At 38.1% G+C, this 21305-nt stretch overlaps 3 protein-coding genes across 3 annotated transcripts; 2 read left to right on the plus strand and 1 right to left on the minus strand.

The window, feature by feature from the left end:
• The first annotated feature begins 2227 nt into the window (after positions 1–2227).
• On the plus strand, positions 2228–3119 carry LOC128742265 (translation machinery-associated protein 16 homolog). Its single transcript, XM_053838566.1, has 4 exons — positions 2228–2326; positions 2391–2473; positions 2553–2693; positions 2766–3119. Exons 1-4 carry the CDS (start codon positions 2324–2326, stop codon positions 3055–3057), a joined length of 519 nt encoding a protein of 172 aa, XP_053694541.1. The 5' UTR covers positions 2228–2323; the 3' UTR covers positions 3058–3119.
• Positions 2437–16279, minus strand: LOC128739894 (abasic site processing protein HMCES). Its single transcript, XM_053835396.1, has 2 exons — positions 16274–16279; positions 2437–4007 (listed from the first exon to the last, which is right to left on the minus strand). The coding sequence occupies exons 1-2, from the start codon at positions 16277–16279 to the stop codon at positions 3063–3065; spliced, it is 951 nt and encodes a 316-aa protein (XP_053691371.1). The 3' UTR covers positions 2437–3062.
• Positions 16280–19246: 2967 nt separating this feature from the next.
• LOC128743466 (uncharacterized) lies at positions 19247–21152 on the plus strand. The gene is made up of 5 exons (XM_053840057.1): positions 19247–19358; positions 19416–19758; positions 19814–19864; positions 19920–21006; positions 21064–21152. The coding sequence occupies exons 1-5, from the start codon at positions 19342–19344 to the stop codon at positions 21141–21143; spliced, it is 1578 nt and encodes a 525-aa protein (XP_053696032.1). The 5' UTR covers positions 19247–19341; the 3' UTR covers positions 21144–21152.
• Positions 21153–21305: the final 153 nt, after the last annotated feature.

Genomic DNA, 21305 nt, shown 5'->3' on the forward strand with positions numbered 1-21305 from the left:
TGATTCTTTTGATTTGCACGCTGACAATCTTTGGCTCCTCTGGCGCTAGTATATATGGACTGTATGCGTTATGCTAGCGCCAGAAAGCTAGCTGTTGTGAGTTTAGTGTAGAATTTTATGCGCCTTTAGTGACATCATCACTATAGTTTCCCAACTAATTTGACATAAGTTTTATCCAAGTGGGGACCTTTCGCTTGGATGTCTGTTCTCTGTGGTACAACGGTGGTTTCTGTACCTATCTCTTTCACCGTTGTACGAAGCTACAAATGCTCGATTTTTACAGCGCGCAGCGCCAATGACTGATAGTTGTGATAACAAAAACTAAGCAGAATTTTAAATTATTTATTATTTTGCAAAATTTTGGCAGATTTAACGCTAAATGCTCGACATCTTGAAATTTGTGTTTATATTTCGTGAATAGGAACAAAAACCAACGCTTAGGCCATGCAATTAGAGATTATCGGTGATGAGCACAACCACGTACAACGTACAGCAGTATGCCTGTCACCCTTCCGTTGTACATGTACAACGCTGTACACGTACAACGCTGGTACAATTGTATGTCTGTCTAGGGTATTACCACAGAGAACAGACTACCAGCTAATTGACAAAAAGTGTGTAAAAGGTTTTTATGTAATTCAATAGAGCACCCCTCGAGCAGAAAGTGGCAAACTGAATCTTGATGTCGCTGCCATCGCTGCTACACCGAAAAAACTATACACGTGCGTTCAATGTGCAGAACACATAGATATTCTCCTGGTGCTAATCACTACAGTTTCATAAGAATAACACATGAATCATATTCAATAGGCGTTTTTGACAAGCTATCGCCCGCTTAGAGGCGCTGCATAAAAAAAGTGATGAAAAGTAAAATCGCTGTCAAACTCCATACATTTTTGAAAAAAGGTGAAATAAAATGCAGTTTTTGATTAACCCTTTCAATTGTCAGGATTTTAGATAGCGAAATATTGGAAGAAATTTGTTTATTTACGTTAAGGCAAGTGAAAATATTCGAATTAATTAACTTTATGGCAGAGAAATGTTAATGTTTGATTTTGTACCGCATGAAACAAAAGTACATAGAGTCAGCTGTAAAGTTTACATATCCTGGATAGAGAATCACCAATTATTTTCAGTCTTCAGTGTTTTCCAATGTGTTTTCAAATGCTAACGGATTTATTTTCGTGATAAGCATCATCTGCGCCAAGAACCAAACATATAACCTATCAGTTCGTAAACATAAATACACTTGCGAAGCTCTAATAATCTTCCGAAACAGAAACAATATACATCAAGTGAAAGGTAATGCTTTTTCCTACCTTTATTATCCATTTTCATCATTCCCACTGTTGGTAATTCAATAAAATATTACATTTGAAGTCGAGTTCCATATAGGTGCCAGCAAGCATTTTGGGAATTGCACTTTTTTTGTAGTTCCAATAATCACAACCAGGTAGCGAACGGTTGCTCTTAGTTTTGCTCGAATTCGCCTATGGTAAAACCATGGGTAAAACACTTTCAGATGACCTGATATTCACATCAGCTCATCGTGAAAGCCACGTGAATTTCAAATACAATGACATTTCATAAGAGTTACCCTTTGATTAAACGTGTAAAACCAGTGAAATATTTATAAAAACTTATACTTTAATTTCATGTGGATTGCAACAGGATACGATCTAAAACACGAGTAAAACACGTGGATTTGCAGTGCGAAAGCAGTGACTTGAAGGTTTGTTGGAAAAACATTGTTGTTTAACGTGTTTCCCATATGAAATATTTCATTTCACGTTAAATTGAAGGGAAACACTTTTGATACCCGAATGATTGACATATGAAACAAGATTATCAATATTTGCACGTTGAAATTCATGTGTAAGATCTTTTGGTAACGCCGTGTCTATTTTTATCAGTGTATGTAACTCCAGCACAAAGAAATAATGATAAAGGTACATGGATTTTTTTTTTGATGCGTTTTTCAAACTATTTCTGGAGGGCGCTACCGACAGATTTTACACACAAAAAATCAATTACTTCCTTCGAGCATGTTAATCTGTTCTCTGTGGTATTACCTTGGCCATTCTCTTCTTTGAGTTTCTCTTCTAGCAGTCGAACACCGGTTTTCGAGCAGTTACATATATTTTAGAAAAATGTAAATGGCATCTCTGTCTCTAGACATGTGACTTTGTTGATGTTTTGAATCAGCAGTGTGACTGTGTCGTTCATTAAAGCATTATTTTTATTTGAAACTTTAGTGCTATAAAATCCATATTTTGTATTTAGTTAATTCAAATTTTTAAAAGATTCAAAGAGGCCCGTTATAATGGTATAGTCATTCCTTAATATATTAAATGATACTTATGTTCATATGTACATATTCTTCTCAACAGCCAAAGCATATTTTGAAAGAACTTGCTCAGTGCAAGCACCCACAGAGTCGAAAAACGTTGGCTTTAGTGAGAAAAATAAAAAAGTAAGTATAAACCGTATGTTCTATTATTACTCATATTCTTCAAACAACACAAAACCAACATAAATTTATTTACCAATAGAATCAACCATCGCGAAAAGAAAAAAGTTAATCATGCCAGCAAAGCGAATATTATCGGGAAAAAGTTGGGTTGGTTCGCTGAACGAGTGGAAGACAAGAGTGAACCTCTGAAAAGTTCTGAATATTTACAGTTAATCGAACTGTGCGTAAAGATATAATTCATTTACGACATACGTTATACCTATTGTCCATTTTATACTATTTCTTTTTATAGGTACCTTTCTCGTTTCAACGAGGAATTAGATCAAATTAAGCTGGTACAATCTATTAACAAACAGCGTAATAATCAATACGCATCTCGCGAGGCAGCCATCAGAATAACCCTTGAGAAGGAGGTTGGTGGCTTCAATGGTGGTGGTATAGAATTACCGGATCTCTGTAACGAGGAAGAATTTCGACAATTTCAGCGATGGGATGGAAATGCTCAAACGATTCAACACCTGCGATTGCATTTTATTTCTCGTAAAAGCCTTATGGCACGAAGCACAAATGATACCAGTCAATAAACAACTTATTTTATCTCATCATCAGGCCGTTGTTTCTTTTCTGGTGGTTCCTCTGAAGGCGTTTTATTTTCATGTGCAGGTTCCTCGGTATTTCTTTTTTGGACAATTAACCAAGATTGCATAATTTTATTTTTACCTTTTGTTGGCGACTTGGGTTCTGATTCTTTGTGACTGATTGGTTTGTTGCATTGTTCAGATTTATTTCTAGAGTTATTCACCAAATTCGAGACTGCGTACCATTGAATGGAGTCACTTGGTTTCAACATGTTTAACGCTTGATTAACTCCAACATGTCGAAAGTCTAACCATGCGGTTACCTCTTCTTCTGTTTCCAGTATTGCAGGAATACGATGATGAATTGTGGAGAATTTTTCGTTAGATTCGAATGTTATAATAGTATAGCTATATAATTTGTCTCCATTTTCGTTTACCCAGATATCAAAAAGCCCGGCTATTTTTAAAAGTGTAATACCACCCTTGCTCAAGTTCCACGTTGACTTATCTTCCATTCTTACAGCTTCGTTTTGCGGCATGTGAACAAAAAATGCCTGCCGCTCAGATGCTTTATCTTTTTTCGTTGTTTGCCATTCATAAAATCCTTCACACAAAATGACGCATCTTTGGCCTGCGTTCAACGGTGGACTATACAACTTGGACATGACCAATCCTTCAAGTCTGCAGTTGTTTGTTGTTAAGCCATGTCTTCTATAGTCACCTTTGTGCCAGCTTGGCACCATACTCCACATCATCGGAACGATAACACGCTCGGTACTAGCCGCTTGATCATCGAAATGAATAGCCGAAGCTAGCACGGGGGTTATATCTGTGGGTGCAATATTGTAAGATGGGCTATATTTTCGTCCACAATTAAACTCATTGCGATATTCTGGTGGCACTGATTTACTTTCGGGCGTTCGCCGATATTTGCAGCAGTGCTGGATCTCCCTACACTGAGAAAAAAACCATGGTAATGCGAAACATGTATGCATGGTCATCTTAAATATATTGCAATATTGTAGCGCTTACCATGATTATTGTCAACTTGAGAAGTTTCGTGGTTAAAACTACTATGACAACAAGCAAATCGCTGACTATTTCCGTGGTTAAATTGACTTTTCTCTCATACTTCTAATGACAATATTTTTGCAGCTTGATATAACAATATTAAATTGTCAACAGGACCATAAAATTGGTAACTTACTAACTGTAAGAATATCATGGTAGTTTTAACATTTTTATGGGTTATCGTAACAATATAAGTTTAGTGCTTTTCAACCGACTATGGAAACGCGTTTCTTGATGACAATTTTATGTTTATTTTGCCCTTTTTCTTTCTGTCATTTGAAACCGCACCGCCATTACGAAAAATTTGAGTCACAAGTGATGTGCTTAGTTGTGAGTTTTTTTGTTTTTATTAAATTTTTTTTTGATATTATGAACAATTTGTTAGTGCAAAACAAATAATAAAAAAAATCTAATCTTTAAGTGACAAATTGTATTAAATTATTTTCTGTGTACGTGAAAACAGGTTGAATTATTTTACTGTGTACTGTACTAACAAAAACAAACTGCTAAACTGTTATGGTGTAATCGGTGTTATTTATAGCTTGTCTGTTTTATTTTTTTAATTGCGGATGGTGCTGGACTTCCGCTCTAAACAGTTCAATCGGTGGTTTAGACGTGTCCGTGAAGTGTTTTTGGATAAAACGTGAAATGATGTCCAAATATTTCCATTTAACTTGACTGCGGCGAGGGAGCTGCGGGATAGACTGTTGGAAACGTATATTTGGAACTGTAATAAAGGCAATTTATATATCCTATCTGCATGCAGACCATCATCTATAGGTAGTATTCGATATTTTTTGATTGTATGAATTATTGGTACAGCCTGAATTCGTTAATTGGGCCACGACTGCACTCCAGCTGATTCGCTAATTGGGCCGACTGACAGTTGTTAGAAATTTCTAAACTCGAAAATTCCATACAATTTTGACATTCAAGTTGTCACATAGCCCAATTAGCGAACATCCAATTAACGAACCGCCCAATTAACGAACCACCAATTAACGAAACTTTGCTGTATTATCTTTTCTTTAATATTCGTCAGGTATATTTGGATTACTACACATGAGACGCAAACTACTAGGAGCAAATTGTGATAAATAACTTTTTTAGGAAATGTACTGGCTAAGCTATGGCTTTACGATTGCCAATTGCAATCCTTGAGCGTAAAATATACCCTTGTGAATTAGTCAATGACCTGGTGAGTAACGGTTGACAATTTAATAGTCATAATTTAATTGAAATGTTTTATACAGATCGAGTAATCCTTAAGCGACAAACATGCTCTTGAGTTAGGCCTTAGAGAGATCGCAATATGTGGAGGCGCGAGTGGAAAAGCACTATCGCAAGCGATTGAGCAGAGAATCATTACTGAACATAGATTGCAAATTGCATCAAAAGTTGCGAAACACAAGAATCTTGCAGACAGGTATGCATTTAATGTTTTTATTGTATTAGCTATTAATATGCTTTGATTTCAAATTCTCTTTTATAAAAATTACTCAATCTGAGCAATTACTTTAGATACATTAATTTCTCTTCCATGAGTAGGTGGTTTGTTGAGTCCTTCAGCAACCGCCAGTTTTAGTTTCATGTATAGCATGTAACCTAACCTAATAACCCAATAACCAACACTCTCTACTTTTAAAAGCCGCAATTACCGTCACCGAGAAAAATTGGAATAATGCGAACGATTGCCATGTCCCCATTATACTATATCTGCTCGATTTTTCGTACTTCTGAGCGATAACACTGATCTTGAATAACTGTCAAGAATTGCGTTATGAAACTCCCTCTTCTGTTGAGTACTCTTACCACTGCGTCCATTATTTTGAACTATTGTGCTATGCCCCGTTTATTTCTTTTACTGTACGCTTCAAGCTTACCCATCACTTGTTAAGTAAGTAATAGGCTCGTAGCTGGAGCGAGACAGGTACCAATCAGGGATGACTTGGTTTTTGAACGTTGTTACCTTGATCGGCGACGCAAAGCAGATCTCCCTTGGCTCTGGTAGACCATTTTTGGGATACTGCACTCTACGTCCTATTAGTGCTCCACAATTGCAGAGCAAGTGTTCCGAGGTATCACGCTCGGCATTACACAAGCGACAAATGTTATCTTGTACGAAACCGAGATTCCGAAGATGGTATTTACTCGCACAATGTCCTGTCACAAGACCGGTAAGCGTGCTGAGATTTCTTGATGTCAACTTTTGAGTAACCCTAATACACGGCGTTATAATTTTTTTGATTGTTTGAGGGATTGTACGGCCATCCAATTGGCCATGCCTGTTCGGCTCTCCCGTTGTGTCAGCTCACTTTTCAGCACACAGTCAGGGATGCAGCGAAATGGATTTGGAACCGTGAATGGAGGGTTAGATCCACATCTGGCTGGTTCGTCTGCAAGTTCATTCCACTCTATAGCGCAATGACCAGGAACCTAGTACAATTTTACCGAGTTCACTTGGCTTAGTTGCCGTAAGAAGCAATTGCAATCCCAGACAATTTTTGAGGAGCACTTAAAAACTTTAAAGGCTTTTAGTGCCGCTCCCATACCAATGAAACACAAATTTCCACGTAACTCGTGAACTAATCAAGCAAGTGGAACAAAATATGACATATGGGTGTTTTTGGAGACAAGAATGTTTTCTATGATGAATTGAAACCTTTCCCCGCTTCAGGAGAGGGGGCTCCTATACAAATGAAATACAAATTTCCTTATAACTCGAGAACTAGTTAATCAAATGGAACCATATTTGGCATGTGGGTGTTTTTGGAGGCATGAATTTTTTCTATGATGAAATTGGACCCCTCTCGGTTTTTAGGAGGGGGGGGGGGCTCCCATGCAAATGAAATACAAATTTCCTTATAACTCGAGAAGTAATCAAGCAAATGGAACCAAATTTGGCATGTGGGGGGGTTTTGGAGCCAGCATTCTTTTAATGATGGTTTGAGACCCCTCACCCCTGTGGTAGGGGGATAAGGACTCTCATACAAATAAAACAGAAATTTTTGCGTAACTCAAAAACTAATCGAATTCGAGCAATTTTAGATTCTTTCATAAAACATTAATCTTGTTATTGATTAACCACCAAAAACTATCAATAGTAACATTAGATAATTCAGCGTGCGACGGCCACACGCCGCGAGTGTTGCCGGCGACCTGCAGTCGGAAGCGCCGGCCACTGTGAGGGGCAGCCCCCCGTAGAGATTACCTCTATCTAGGTTTATTTATTTTCCTAGATCTACTGACCTCTATTACTTTCCTTCAGTTGGGTCACCCCTGCGAAATGGTACTTTCTACGAAAAGATTTTCCGTGAAATGGTACATCCCGCGTAAGGTTTTTCGCGAAATAGTATTTTGCGAAACTCTATATTCCGCGTTATAGTCAACCGAGAATTGGTGTTCCGCAAAATGGTATTCGGCTAAATGGTTTGCAATGATGGCGAATATCTAAATGCTATCCGCTTTATTTTATCAGGCTAAGCAATGGGGGAAGTTTGTCGGGTCAGCTAGTTTGTTATATACTACAAAGTTTTAAATAAACATGTATTTTGTTCTACCAGTTCAATAGGGGCAAGATGGGTTAGACTGAAAAAGACTTGTGTGGCACTCTATGTTTGTCCATATATCTATATTTTTGAGTTTATTTATTGTTGTTATTAAATAAGTTTTTAGCTGGCCCGGCATATATTTTATCCACAAAACAGTTAATGCGGCAAAAGGGTAGTTTTCCGACATTTCACTTTTTGTCTGATATAACTTTTATTTTGTTTCGTTTTATTTATTTTGGTTATTTTTGGATTTATATTATTAGTGATTTATCTAAATAAATGATAAGCTGCTTAAAATTGAATTCGTAGAAAAACGCATCGGGTACTTTCCTTAGGTGACCCGTCTTGCTCCACCTGACCCTATATTCTATTATAGCTATTATCGCTGCCTGGACGACTGTGGGCCAGTCTCCCATAGCTACAGATATTCTTGTTCTGGGACCGTACACTCCAGCACCCATTTTGACTTCCATTTTTGACCTGTCGGTATAGAACTTGATTGAACCACTGTGGAAGCTAGGTCCCTCCCCAACTCATACCGAACGTGAGGGTTCGTTTAATGTGTATGGGATGTCATAGTTGGTTCTAGCTTCCATCCAATCACTATTCATTTCCGCAGCTGGACCGACAAACAGGTAGAAGATTCAGGATACTCAAGTGACCGGTTTTATCTCCGTCGAGTATTGTCTTCAATCGTTTAAGTGTTAGGACAATTTTCTTAGCCTCTAACTGAACATGTTGGTTCAGGGGTAGTAAGTGGAGGATAGCTTCTAGAAGCTTTGAAAGTGTGCTTTTCATTGCTCCAGTTACGGCCATGCATGATAATCGTTGAAGTTTGTTCAAATTTTCAATAGCTGTGGCTTTTATTAGTTTTTGGCCGCCATACCTACGAGGCATAAGCTATCTTAGGTCTCACAACGGCGGTATAGACCCACATCACCATTTTTGGTTTGAGGACCCATTTTTTTCCTACCAGTCTAGAACATACCCATAAGGCAGTCTGCCTTGCTAATTATTAAATCTAAGTGTGCGTGCCAAGATAGTTTAGCGTATAGGATTACTCCTGAGACGAGACTCTACATTTAATTTCTTCCTTAAGGTGTAGAGATTGTAATTTCAGTTTCTTCTTCCTAGTGAAACAACACAAACAATTGTTGTTATAGAGGGATTGATGCCCAGGCCTTCTTTACTACACCAAGGCCCTCTGCATTCTATCCGATATCACGTCGTCGAATCTTCAAAGAACCATGATGACCAAATCATCAGCAAAACCCACAAATTCGAAACCTTTTGCCTCTTAGCTTCTCACAAGATCAGGTCCAAGACTTCCTGCCTCATAGCATTCATGAATGTAGGTTCATTGTTTTTATTAGCAATGTCGATATTGTTTAACGAGAGAAATTCTAAAAGGCACTCATCTCGATTGTTGATGTCGGTGCCAGCGAGGTGGTGTGGCTGTCAAATCACATACATTGTCCATGTCCCACTCATTGGTTTTAATACCTTTGGTGCTGGGACCTACTTAAAGGTTGATTCGTTTTAAAACAACTGAAATTAATTAGAAAGCAGTTAAACGTAGCCTTTTAGTTATAATTTAACTATTATTAGCTGTTATTTTCGATACGCTGGCTGGTTCCAAATTGTCGCCATTCATGGATGTTTAGTCCGCAAAATTTTGACAATTTCACAATTGATGACAATTTTTTTTAATGTTTGCGTTGGCTAAGACAGCAGCTCTCGAAGGATCATATTTGTCATCATAGAAGAACTTACATGTTCTTGTTTGAATACCTTGTATTCTTGCTTTGTAGACCCAGGGCTCTTGAATCAGGGGTGGTATTGCGATTTTCGTTTCGAGTGATTTTAGTTCGTTTCGCCCATTCATTTAACGTGGTCGAAACGAACCAAAATCACTCGAAACGAGAATCGCAATGTCACCCCAGGGCCAGGTCCACACCGTGTTCGATAAACCTCCTGAAAATTACGCCCGAAACAGCTTTCGCAAGTGGAAGGTTTATCTGCACTGTATTTTTGTGATTTTTCCGCTCACTGGCATTTAGGAGAGACGGAATTACCGGAGGTTTGGCCTCATGGAGGCCGTAGTTTTCTTACTACCAGTAGCCGAACACACTTTGGATCGAGGGGGAGCTGGCTTCGTGTGGTCTCGCCTTTCCCACGTATATTACCGGAGTTTCCTAGAGACCACTTTTTTGGTTCCGCTCGAGGTTTCCACTCCTAGCGCCGAGGTTGCGACCCCGTTGACGACCGAGCGTATCATACTCCACCCGTTTTCGAGGGTCGAAGCATCTAGCTTTAAGCACACGTGTACTGCTATTAGGTAATTGTCTGAGTCGGTATCCGTACCCCGTAGGGAGTGTACGTTGGTGATATTCGAGAAAAACCGGCCCTCGACGTGAATATGGTCGATTTGGTTCGAAGTTCATTGGTCAGGTGATCTCCAGGTGGCTTTTTGGATATCTTTGTGGGAAAAGAAAGTGCTTCTGATCACCATCGCTGGTGATCATGCATCGCAGGCCGTTGTCGTTCGTATCGGTGTGCAGGCTATGGGACCCGATCACCGGTCTATACATTGCTTCCCTGCCGACCTGGGCGTTCATATCGCCGATGACGATCTTGATGTCCTGTCGTGTGCAGCTGTCGTACGTAGCCTGCAGCTGCACATAGAACGCTTCCTTCTCGTCGTCGGGTCTACGTTCGTATGGACAATGCTCGTTTATGATGGTGTAGTTGAAGAAACGGCCTTTTATCCTCAACACACACATCCTCTCGTTGATCGCTTTCCAGTCCATTACGTGATCCTGCATTTTTCCCAATACTACGAAGCCCGTTCCCAGCTCGTCGATCGCTCCACCGCTCTGGAAAAATTTGGCTTTACCGCCACGGATCCTCCACACCTTCTCGCCTTTGCGACAGATCTCTTGCAGTGCCGCGACAAAAATGTGAGCCAAAATATTTTGGGGGATGGGCCAAGGCCGCCAGGCCCTCCTGGCTACGTGGCTGCTCCCACCATTATTATTACGGCAGATAAAATAAAGCTAATAGTATTTAAATATTCACCGTGATTATATAACATTTCGCCGAATTTTCGCGGAAAACTAATTCTCAGTTGACCATAATGCGGAATATAGTGTTAGCGGAATACCATTTCGCGAAAACCCTTTTAGCGAAAAGTACTATTTCGCGGGTGCGATCCTCACTTACCCGCCGTCGCTCGTTCGGACCAGAGATGCCATATTTTCTAAAAAAAATGTCTGCAACTGCTCGAAAACCGGAAAAATCGAGCAGTTTTCCGGCTACTCGAATTTTCTGGTTTGAAAATAATCTGCGAAAATCTGCACACTTTTTTAGGAAGTCTGTGAAAGTTTAAAGAGCTTCGAACAAAAATCTGCAACAAAACAATAAAAGTCATAAAAACTGCAAATATCTGCAAATTTATAATGATCTGCAAGACCGTTCCAAAAATCTGCAATTTGCAGACAAATCTGCAAATCTGGTATCCCTGGTTCGGACCCAACTGAAGGAAAGTAATAGAGGGCAGTAGACCTAGGAAAACAAATAAACCTAGACAGAGGTGTTTTCTCTGGGGACTGCCCCCCCTCGTAGTGGTCAGCGCTTCCGCCGGCAGTACTCGCGACCTGCGGCCGTCTCGCCCTGAATCATCTAGTGCAGCGGTTCCCAACCTTTTTTCGGTTCGCGTACCCCCTGACGGATTTCCCTATACTATTCTGAAGCGAACTAAAGTTTTGGCGTACCCCTGGGGGTTCGCGAACCCCCATTTGGGAACCGCTGATCTAGTGTATATAAGCAGTTTTTAGTGATCTTGATATTGACTAATGTTTATGGAAGAATTTTTCTCGAGTTCAATTAGTTTTTGAGTTTTGCAAAAATATCCGCTTTATTTGTGTGAGTACAACCCCTTCCAGAAAAGGGAAAACCCCACCTCATCCAAAATTTGGTTCAATTTGCTTGATTGGTTCTCGAGATATGTAAAATTTGGGTTTTATTTGTATGGGAGCCACCCTGTGTAGTATAGTAAAATATTTATAAACTCTATTATCCGTTGATCTAGTAAACATATATTCTTGGATATACTATTTAATATACATACTGGGAAGTACAAACTTTACAACTGGGCGGCACAGACGTATTTTCATTAGCAGCACTAGCTAATACAATAAGAACCTTCCCTGGCCCTAAAAACCGCATACAAATTTTCACTCCGATCGGTTTAGTAGTTTCCTAGTCTATAAGGCACATGCAGAACAGACAAAATTCATTTTTCTGTATACCCAACAAACATTTTTGTTTAATAGTATACCTTATTAAAACCATTGTATAGCTAATACCGAGTAGCAAACGCCTGATAAGTTGTTATATAACAAAAATATTTGTTGGGTACAATATTTTCTTTTTCTTTATATTTTCCGCAACATATTTTTAAGAAAATTTGCATCTGTTACTTGCTTCCGAAATATCGAACATAACCGGATTGCAGCTCTTTACAAAAACTAGGAATGAGCCAACACCATCCAGCAATCACAACATTTAGCCTCTATTGTGTGAACGGTATTGTTGCCGGGTCCAAGATCCACGTCATAGATCTTCTTGATTCGTCGTAAATACAATACAATGATCACGGTTTGCTCACCAACAGATGTTTTATATCGGAATCCACAGGCCAGTGAAATTTTTTATTTTATTAGGCCAGTGAAAAAAAAAGAATCAATCCAAAGTTTTAATCGCCGTCATCATAACTCCATACCGTACGGACTACAGGAAGCACCATTTGTGCTTTAGGTAAAGAAATAGAAAAATCATCTTTTATTATCTTCAAATACACCATAATAACTCTTTTTAGGACCAGCAATGAACTCGATTAGGACTGTTTCAAACGGTTGAGGCTAATATGTTGTTTTCCAGGTACAGTGTTTTACTGGATATTTCAGCAAAAAAAACAGAAGTAAATACGTTTCGACAGAGGAAAGCGGCAATATAGTAGACCGACAGGAATCAAAAGTTAGTACATATTTTTCCTGACCGGTAGAGTGGCAGGTGCGGAACAAGCGTAGCATCCAGATGATCAGACAAACCAGTTCGAACATCCTGCCACACGTACAAACAAAAAGCAGGTTCTGGAACTGCCAACGATGGCTGATTCGTGTCGGGAATTGAGGATTACACTTTCGGTACCTTCAGTCGAATAATTCAAAATGACATCCTATGTAACACCAGCTAGACCAGTGATGGCCAAACTGCGGCTCTTGAATTTGGCCTTTGCGGCCCGCGAACTGGTTTGATAGATGGCGGACGGACACTATAGGTTGCATTTATTAATGTCAGAAGTCATTTAGGGCCGCGGATCTATTGGGGAGATCTGATTTAGCCCGCAATATGCTTGTACCGTGGCCACCACTGAGCTAGACCATCGTCAAACTATTTCCGTCAGCAGACACTGGAGCACAATAGACTTCTAAAACCGATCAGAGTCACAATTAGCAACTCCGAGACTTTGAAATATTTCAATCGTAAAATCTACTTCTACCAGCAGTTATGACGTCCTACTTGATCGGAAAATTTCGGCCGGCCTTTAAACTACCCCGAAACTACGGCATATCCAACGAACGAACGAAGTGAGTATTTAATTTTTGTCGTATTTCAATGTTTATTCAATTTTGTTCATTTCAGTCGTCTGTTATTCAAGTTGCTGACACACTACGAACGGACATAACGAAAACATCGCTCACAGTCGATGGTATTTATTATGTGGTTAATCCAGGATTTGTTGAGCAAAAAGTCTTCATCTCAAAAACTAGAATGGAACGTAAAACGCTTCCGATGCTGGTTCCAAAAATTTAGCGTACCGATTTGACCACAATGATATTTCAGCTGGGAATTAACGATTTCCTGCAGTTTGATTTTATGGATGCTCCGCTAGTTGAATTACTGTTGCCTGCTTCAGACCTATTGCACTCTTTATCTGCATTAGACAACGAAAGACAGCCGGCATGATTAGATTGCCGTATGACAGACTTTCCCTTAGAACCGAACATATATAAAATGCTAATTATGTCGGTTGTACCAACCTGTTCTGATGAAATTGATCAGAAACCAATTGTTAAATCACTTGACGGAGATCACCTTTGCTTGCCGTTTATAACAGTTGAAATAACAATATTTTCAATGCATGGTGCACGGTGGAGAATCTTATCCTGTAGTTAATTGGCATCATGGATAGGCTTAAGTTAGACGTGTTGTCTGCAGTCAAGAATACGGCATATGTCCAGAAAACTATTTCCAGGATTATCGATTTTCCCATCCGTACAGGATTCTGCTGCATAATGCCCCCGGGAGATGTTTCCAATTTATTCGAAGTCCCAATAACCGATGATCGTCATTGGATGTGCCATCATGATAAGGATTTTTAGAGCAGTAGCTACACGGGCTCGACAACTTTGATGTAAATATTGGTATGTGTTAGTTTAGCACACGTCTAAAACCGCTTCTCATCCCAAATAGGATAACGTGAAGTCTATGCCACATTCGATTAATGTTCAGGCAGTTCAAACTAATAGGTAGCCAGTGGTTTCACTTCAGTATATTCCAGCTAAATATGCCAGATCTGACCGGCTCTGCTGCAGGCTGAACATCGCAAATTGTGGTTTTAGCCGCGGATGAATCTATACTCGGAATGCAGGTAACCACAGTCAGCAAACCTACACTGCAGAGCCACACCAAAAACGTACGTAAAATTCCTGTTAAAATTATAGTAATCTACGATATATATGTATAGACATAACCGATTGTTTGTTATTTGGATTGTGAAATAATGAGAAATCCGTCTAATTTATTTATATATTACCGTTCACATTATGCTTACTTCGAAAGAATCATGAATCTTTTGCAATAATTGAATGTGGTGCATCTGCAAATATACTTGAAAGTTTCTCTGCAAGTATACCTGCAGGTGCACCACATTCATTTATTGCAAAAGATTCGTTTGATTCATTCGGAGTAAGTATAACGTGAATGATTATAAAAACTATAAAATTTATAGTTGAGATGACTACGTTCATGGTTATTTCAACAATAGTTAATAACGTCATTTTTACCACGAAATTGTCACGACAACCAACTCGTCCCGTTCATTGCGTGTTTAAGATGACTATTTTCTTGTCAGCAATATCATACAAAACCTGGTCATGATAACAAAACCATTGTCATGATGACAATTGTATAGTTTTAAATTATAGTTGTCCCAACCATACATGGTAATTTTTACCATAAAATTGTCACTGCAACCAGCTAGTTCCGTTTATTTTTTTGTCCAAGATGACTATTTTCTTGTCAGTAAAACTATACAAAAAGTGGTTAAGATAACTAAAGCATTGTAATGATGACAATTTTATGGTATACAGATTATAGTTATGCCTACTATGCGTGGTCAACCGTACCATGCGTCCATTGTTCAAGCTTATAGTCGAAATAACCATGAAAATGTTGTCTAGACCAGTTTTCCCAGTCGGTTGAAAACCACCATACTTTTCTGGTCAAGCTTACCCCTAAAATGGTAGAATTTACCATGAAATTTTTCTGTGTGTAGGATCGAGGGTCCTGCAAAAGAAAACAGAAGCTATTTGACATAAGCAGCAAGAGATATGTAAGAATTTTATACTGACTTCGTTCAATACTAATTTCAATGCAAGCCAAATTTAGCAATGTTTAAAATGTATTTAATAGACGTCTATTACTATGCCAGTACATTTTAATCTGATGCATATAAACGTACTAGTTGATAGAGTACAATGAAATTTGCTGCAGTCAGCGCCGTAGCGTGCAAACTCGCCCCACCAAGGGAGTCAAACTGAATCTGAATTTCAGTAAAACACTAAGAGTAAGTGTACCGGAGTACTGCAAAGGGACATTAAGAGAATCATGCATGATTGTATAATTCGAAAAACTTGCCGTAAGACGTAGTCCTACGTCAAAAGTGATAAGCTTGGAAGGAACATTAATTCGGGCTGCCAAAACGTGTGTTTCTTGAAGGGCGCCGCAATGTCACGCTACGGCTCTGCCTATTCGGCCTATACCTATAGCAACCGCTTCCTTAATAGCTGAAAATTTCTTACGTAAATAGTTATTTCAAGAGCATTTATTATTTAGATGGTAAGGATAGTATTTCAGTCAGCTGAAATTGTTTATAATCGCAACATAGAATATGCTGCTCTTAGGTAACAGCAATATTCTAGTCTTTCTTGTTCAAGTGCGATTCCCGTGACATTTAGGTCTTTTAATATTTCAACATTTTTTTGTTATAAATCAACATTAACATGCAATTTTATTCAAATTTACAATAAGTTATTTAAGCATCAAATCTGTATTTATGTGAATGCTTATGGATGAATACAGGTTGCAGGTGGTGTAACGTCTAATTTCTGGGAATATTTCGATTATTACAGACTGCTCTAATAATCTAATAGTTTTCTAGCCGCTAGTTACAAAACATATATGCTAGTTTTTTATAATATGTTGTAAATATAAATTAATCGCCCGCCAATCCAAAACTCAACTGTTTTACTTACAAGCATGTTCGGCCGCACATCGTTTAACGCACAATAATTGGTCAACACAACAGGTACGAGCTAGAAATCATAAAATCAGTTAATGTTCACAAAAACACGAATATTTTGTTAATTATAGATATCATATACCTGAGATTTTTTACTATTCAATTAAACAATCTAAACAATTCAGCACAACAAAACTCGTGTACTTAATAATCTTAGTAGGGCCTTTTAAACATAAATATTATTCAACATCAACTCCAGAATAAATTATAAAGCTGCGGAATCCGCGGAATCACAATCACAATGACCGTCAGTGAACATCAACGGCAACGTATCGTAACGGAACATCAGTGATCTTGTCAGTGACAGGGATGCCACATATAATTCTGTCTCTGATGTGTTTCTCGTGTTTCTTGATGGAAAAATCTGGCCATCTGTACAGCGAGGAAAAATACAAAAATCTGTCCAATGCAAAACAATGAGAGTGAAAGAGACGAAGAGTCATTTTGCTGACTATTTCCGTCTCTTTCACTCTCATGTAAAAGCTCAAAAATCTGTTTAATCTGTGTAATTGGCGAAAATCTGTATTCTATAGGGTAACCAATCGAATTTGGACCCCTAGAGGAAGTAATTTTATATTTATTGGAATAAAATGTGTATTAACCTTGTTTTGCTATGCAAATCATACAAGACTCTCTTTTAGAACAACTTACCTAAAAGCCAAAGTATTATAAGGTCATCTATTTGTCGATAAAAATGTGCTATAGACATTTTTATTTAGTATGTAATTTTCATATTTTGGACCCTCTCACTTTATTTTAGACAGCGTCCAAAATGTATTTTGGACACGGCAAATATCAACGAATATATTTTGGACACTCTAAGATGCATTTAACCAGAATACTAGTGCAGTTTATTTTTAGTATTTAAATTCATTTTAAATCAAAAATTTATGATGGGATGGGATCAAATAAGTTTGAATATAAAGTCAATCACGACTTTATATGATTTAAATCCGTTTTTTAAGCATAATTGTTTTATGTTTTCATCACAATTGGGTTACTATACATAAAAAAACTCTTCGTTTACCATATAACATAACAGTAATCAGTCTTCATGTTTATTGATTACATCTGACGTGAAATTAAAATATACGATTTAACGTTAGAAAATATCCTCAGGCAGAGGGATAAAATATTTAATGTAAGTAAAGTCCAAATTGTTACATTCTCGGTATCGGGTTCGTCGAGAAAATCGCATCAAGTGAAGTATTTGTTCTGTGTCCGATTGAATTGCTGGAAACGCTTTTAGGGGAGTTTGAGGTTTGAGCTGTAATTTGCAGCTCACTACCAGTCTCGATTTGCGAATCATTCCGTTCATGATACGGTATTTAGTAACAGGGTATCCCTTCCGAGCCATTTTCTTCACTTATTTATCAAACTCGAGTTCGTCGGCATGATCAAGTGCTAGTGCAGCTTCATGTACCTATTTACTGGTTTTTGTATCGATTGCTTTGCGAAACTCGTTCGTCGGTCCTGGAATACCGATCTGGCGACATGCTGTTTTAATTGCCATTCCATTTCTGATTTCCTGCAACCACTCATCAATTGCCTCCTACGAGCGGGCCACTCTACACGGTTATGTTGTATTTTGCATGATGTATATTGCCTGATAAACAAAAAAAATTTGAATAATAAAATGTTATAAATGTTCCTTTTGCTTAAAATACTTTACCAATTCAACCAGAAATCGATGAAATAGCATACACGATTTACGGGTAAATTCAATTTTTCATTTCCACTGAATCTTATTAGGTAAACAAACTGCTGTCAAAAATCCAAATTCAGAGGTGTCCAAAATCTGATGGTAAGAAAATTTTCACGACACAATTTGGACACTATTTTTTTGTGGTTTTCAATTAAAATCTTGAGAAGAAACCTTCAAAACCACGTGCAATACGTCTTTCAGGATAAAACTAACTGATTTCATCAATACGAATTCATTGAATTCAGCTATTAAAACCAAATTGAAAATGTGTTGCAAACATCGTTTCCTCTTCACCTACGTCGGATTGTGAGCGGTAGATGGCAATACACTTTATGATTGTAAATTTTAGCTGAATAAAAGCAATAAAAGTAATTTAAAGTTATCCGAACATATTCAGGCTTAGAAAAGAATCCAAAGAATATTATTACGGTATCAAACCAATCGAATTTGGAGCTGCTACGTAGTAATGTGGCTAAATAAGTTGAAAGGGTCCAATTCATGTAGGGGTCCAAATCAAGTTGGTTACCCTATGCATGCAGATTCTGTACAGGCAATTTCTCTCAAATCTGTTAAACACAGACTAATCTATGCATGTGGCAACTAAAGAAACTGACTAAAGAATTGACAGGTAACTCATTTTCAGTTCGTCGAAACCAAGTGCGCATGAATCTCGATGAAACCTTCTGAATCTTTTGCTCGAAAACTTGCGGAGTATCAGTCGATCAACGCGGGAGAAAATATTGACTGCAAGCAAACGGCAACAAATATCATCGTAGCATCACGAAATCGATCCGTGCTGCCTAACGAAAATACCAGGTAATCAAATTTGTATCGTACAGTTCATAAAATCGCCTAAATGTTGAACTCGAAAAAATATTGTTCGAGCTTTTCCTAGCAACTTTGAACAGAGTCACGCACAACAATCATCGTTGAGCAAATCAGGTTTAATGATGACAGGAGGCCGTGAGTGACTGAGCTCCAGTGTCTTTTCTTTAGTCAGTTTCTTTAGTGGCAACCCTAGTCAGTGATGGTCGCATCTCGCATGAATGCCAGATTTAATTTTTTTTTCAAGCACATACCTGTAGTATTTCAATATACTTTGAGCAATCTGGTGCATCACCGGCATCACCAAAGTTTTTTGTAGTTGATAACCCCTTGGAACATAAATTAACGAATGAAATCAAAACAAAACAGGTGAATTAAAATAATTTTTGCATAAGTTGCAGAAACCGGCAGAAACTAAGAAATAATAACAATAAAAAGTTGCAGAAAACGCTGATACTAATGCAAAGAAATATAGCAATATTGAATAAACCATGTCGAAGCTAAAGTGGTAGGTGAATGGCCTTGTTCATTTATACGGTTAGGTTAACTTGTTTATCCCTTACAGGAAATGTTCCAAGCAATATTGTGCCGAACAGGAACGTGATCCGTACGAACTCTTGTATCGAAAGGCCGACATGTTTTCCGACTACATGGATGACGGTCCTTGTTATATCCCGAAAGTACAAGAACACCTTGCTGATCCGGTCGAATTGGTGGAAACAATAGACGAGATCGATTTACCGGCGCATCGCTTAACGGGAAAGGTTCGCTACCAGTATTTAAGCTATCTAGAAAACCTACTAGAACGTAATTACGAAACATGGTCAAATACTGTTGAATCATTTGATAACGTGACGTTCACACCATCTGAAATTCAGCGTTGTGCTGAATGTATCGAAATGAAAGCGGTGGGTTTTAAACAAAATTGTACATTTAAAAGACTCTATTTTTTATTTTTTGCAGGTTAAATCGTGTATGATTGTTTCTCTTTATCGCAGCTACATACTCAAAGCAGTAGGTTTGTTACATATAAATCATTTTGTGAATAACTCATTTTACCTTTTTGAAGATAACTCAGATTCGAAAAGAAACGAACGAGTTCAGCTTGCATCCCAATCTTATTAATATGAAGTTTACACCAAAGTCTATTAAAAAAGAATTATGTGATGTTGCTGTCCAAACAGACAGTACGTTTTCGAATCTACGGCAGTCGGAATCATCTGTCGGGGAGCTTCCTCTGCTTGATGTACCGACAATGTCTCTCGATGATAAAATCCGCGATTTCGAAAAACAATTGCACATAAATGAGCCGGATAATCTTTCATGTAAGAAGCGGCGCAAAGAGCAAAGGACAAAGATTACAAAAGATGAACGAAAGTTGTCTGTAGTGAATAGAATGGCTAGGCGCAAATCAAAACTATCAGCTCCTAACGAAGGAAATTCACATCAATTGTGCGAGGATGTTCAACCTGTAGATAGTTCTAATACCTGCAGTGTGGTTCCTATGGCGAGGTCCACAAAACATGCCGATGAAGACGATCAAATCATGCGTGAACTTGAAGCAATGTTTGAAACCGAGGACAATGGAAATATTTTCGAATCTTGTGAAAATCAAGTTCAAATTAAAGCAATTATAAACGAAATCGAGCAATTTGATCCACCAAATCTGGATGAAAAGTGTGAAAAGGTAATTGTATCCAACGATACAATGAATGGTCATCCTTCCCCAATGTTAAATTATTCAAAAAGTGATATTTTTAAAAACTCTGAGCATGGAATGCTTGATAACCCCACAGAGAAAATAGACGACCTGAAGAAAAGTTTATGGCCCTGCGAATTGCACATGCAGAAAATGAGATTGCGTGACTTGTTGAGCAATATTGCTGAAAATAATTATATGCGTTATGAAAGAATTCAAGCAAGATTTATTGTGCTATTTGGCGAGTTCGAGCCAGAAGACGACGAACTTGGACCATACAGTCCATCTATTGAATTGGATGACGTGCTAGTGTCGAGCTGCAGGCAGCGCATTGCTAAGTGGGTAGTGCAGGCACTAATGAAACCTTTAAACGACGGTCTCATCGGTAATAGGTTCCTGTTCAAGAAACTTGCTAAGCATATAGCCGATAGTATAATCTATCAAAACCAATATCCTGGTAAGTAACGTTTACTCAGAATTGTTTCTAATTTTTATAACAATTTTATTCCACCAGATCAACAGTTCATTAAAAACTATGTTTTGGATTACTTTTGCGCGCATCGTGCTATATTATGTATTGAAGATATGATTTGAAGAAATAAGAAATGAATTACTTAACAAATAAAAAAAGCAACTCTCCTGCCTTCGAATGATTCTCATAACCTTAATTCGTAAGTTGATAAAATGTACACAAAGAGTAATTGAGATATTAGCCTGTGTTCCTGTCATAATCAGGGATATAAAGGATTATTAGTT

Source organism: Sabethes cyaneus, chromosome 3 (assembly GCF_943734655.1).
Source record: "Sabethes cyaneus chromosome 3, idSabCyanKW18_F2, whole genome shotgun sequence".
NCBI lineage: Eukaryota > Metazoa > Arthropoda > Insecta > Diptera > Culicidae > Sabethes > Sabethes cyaneus.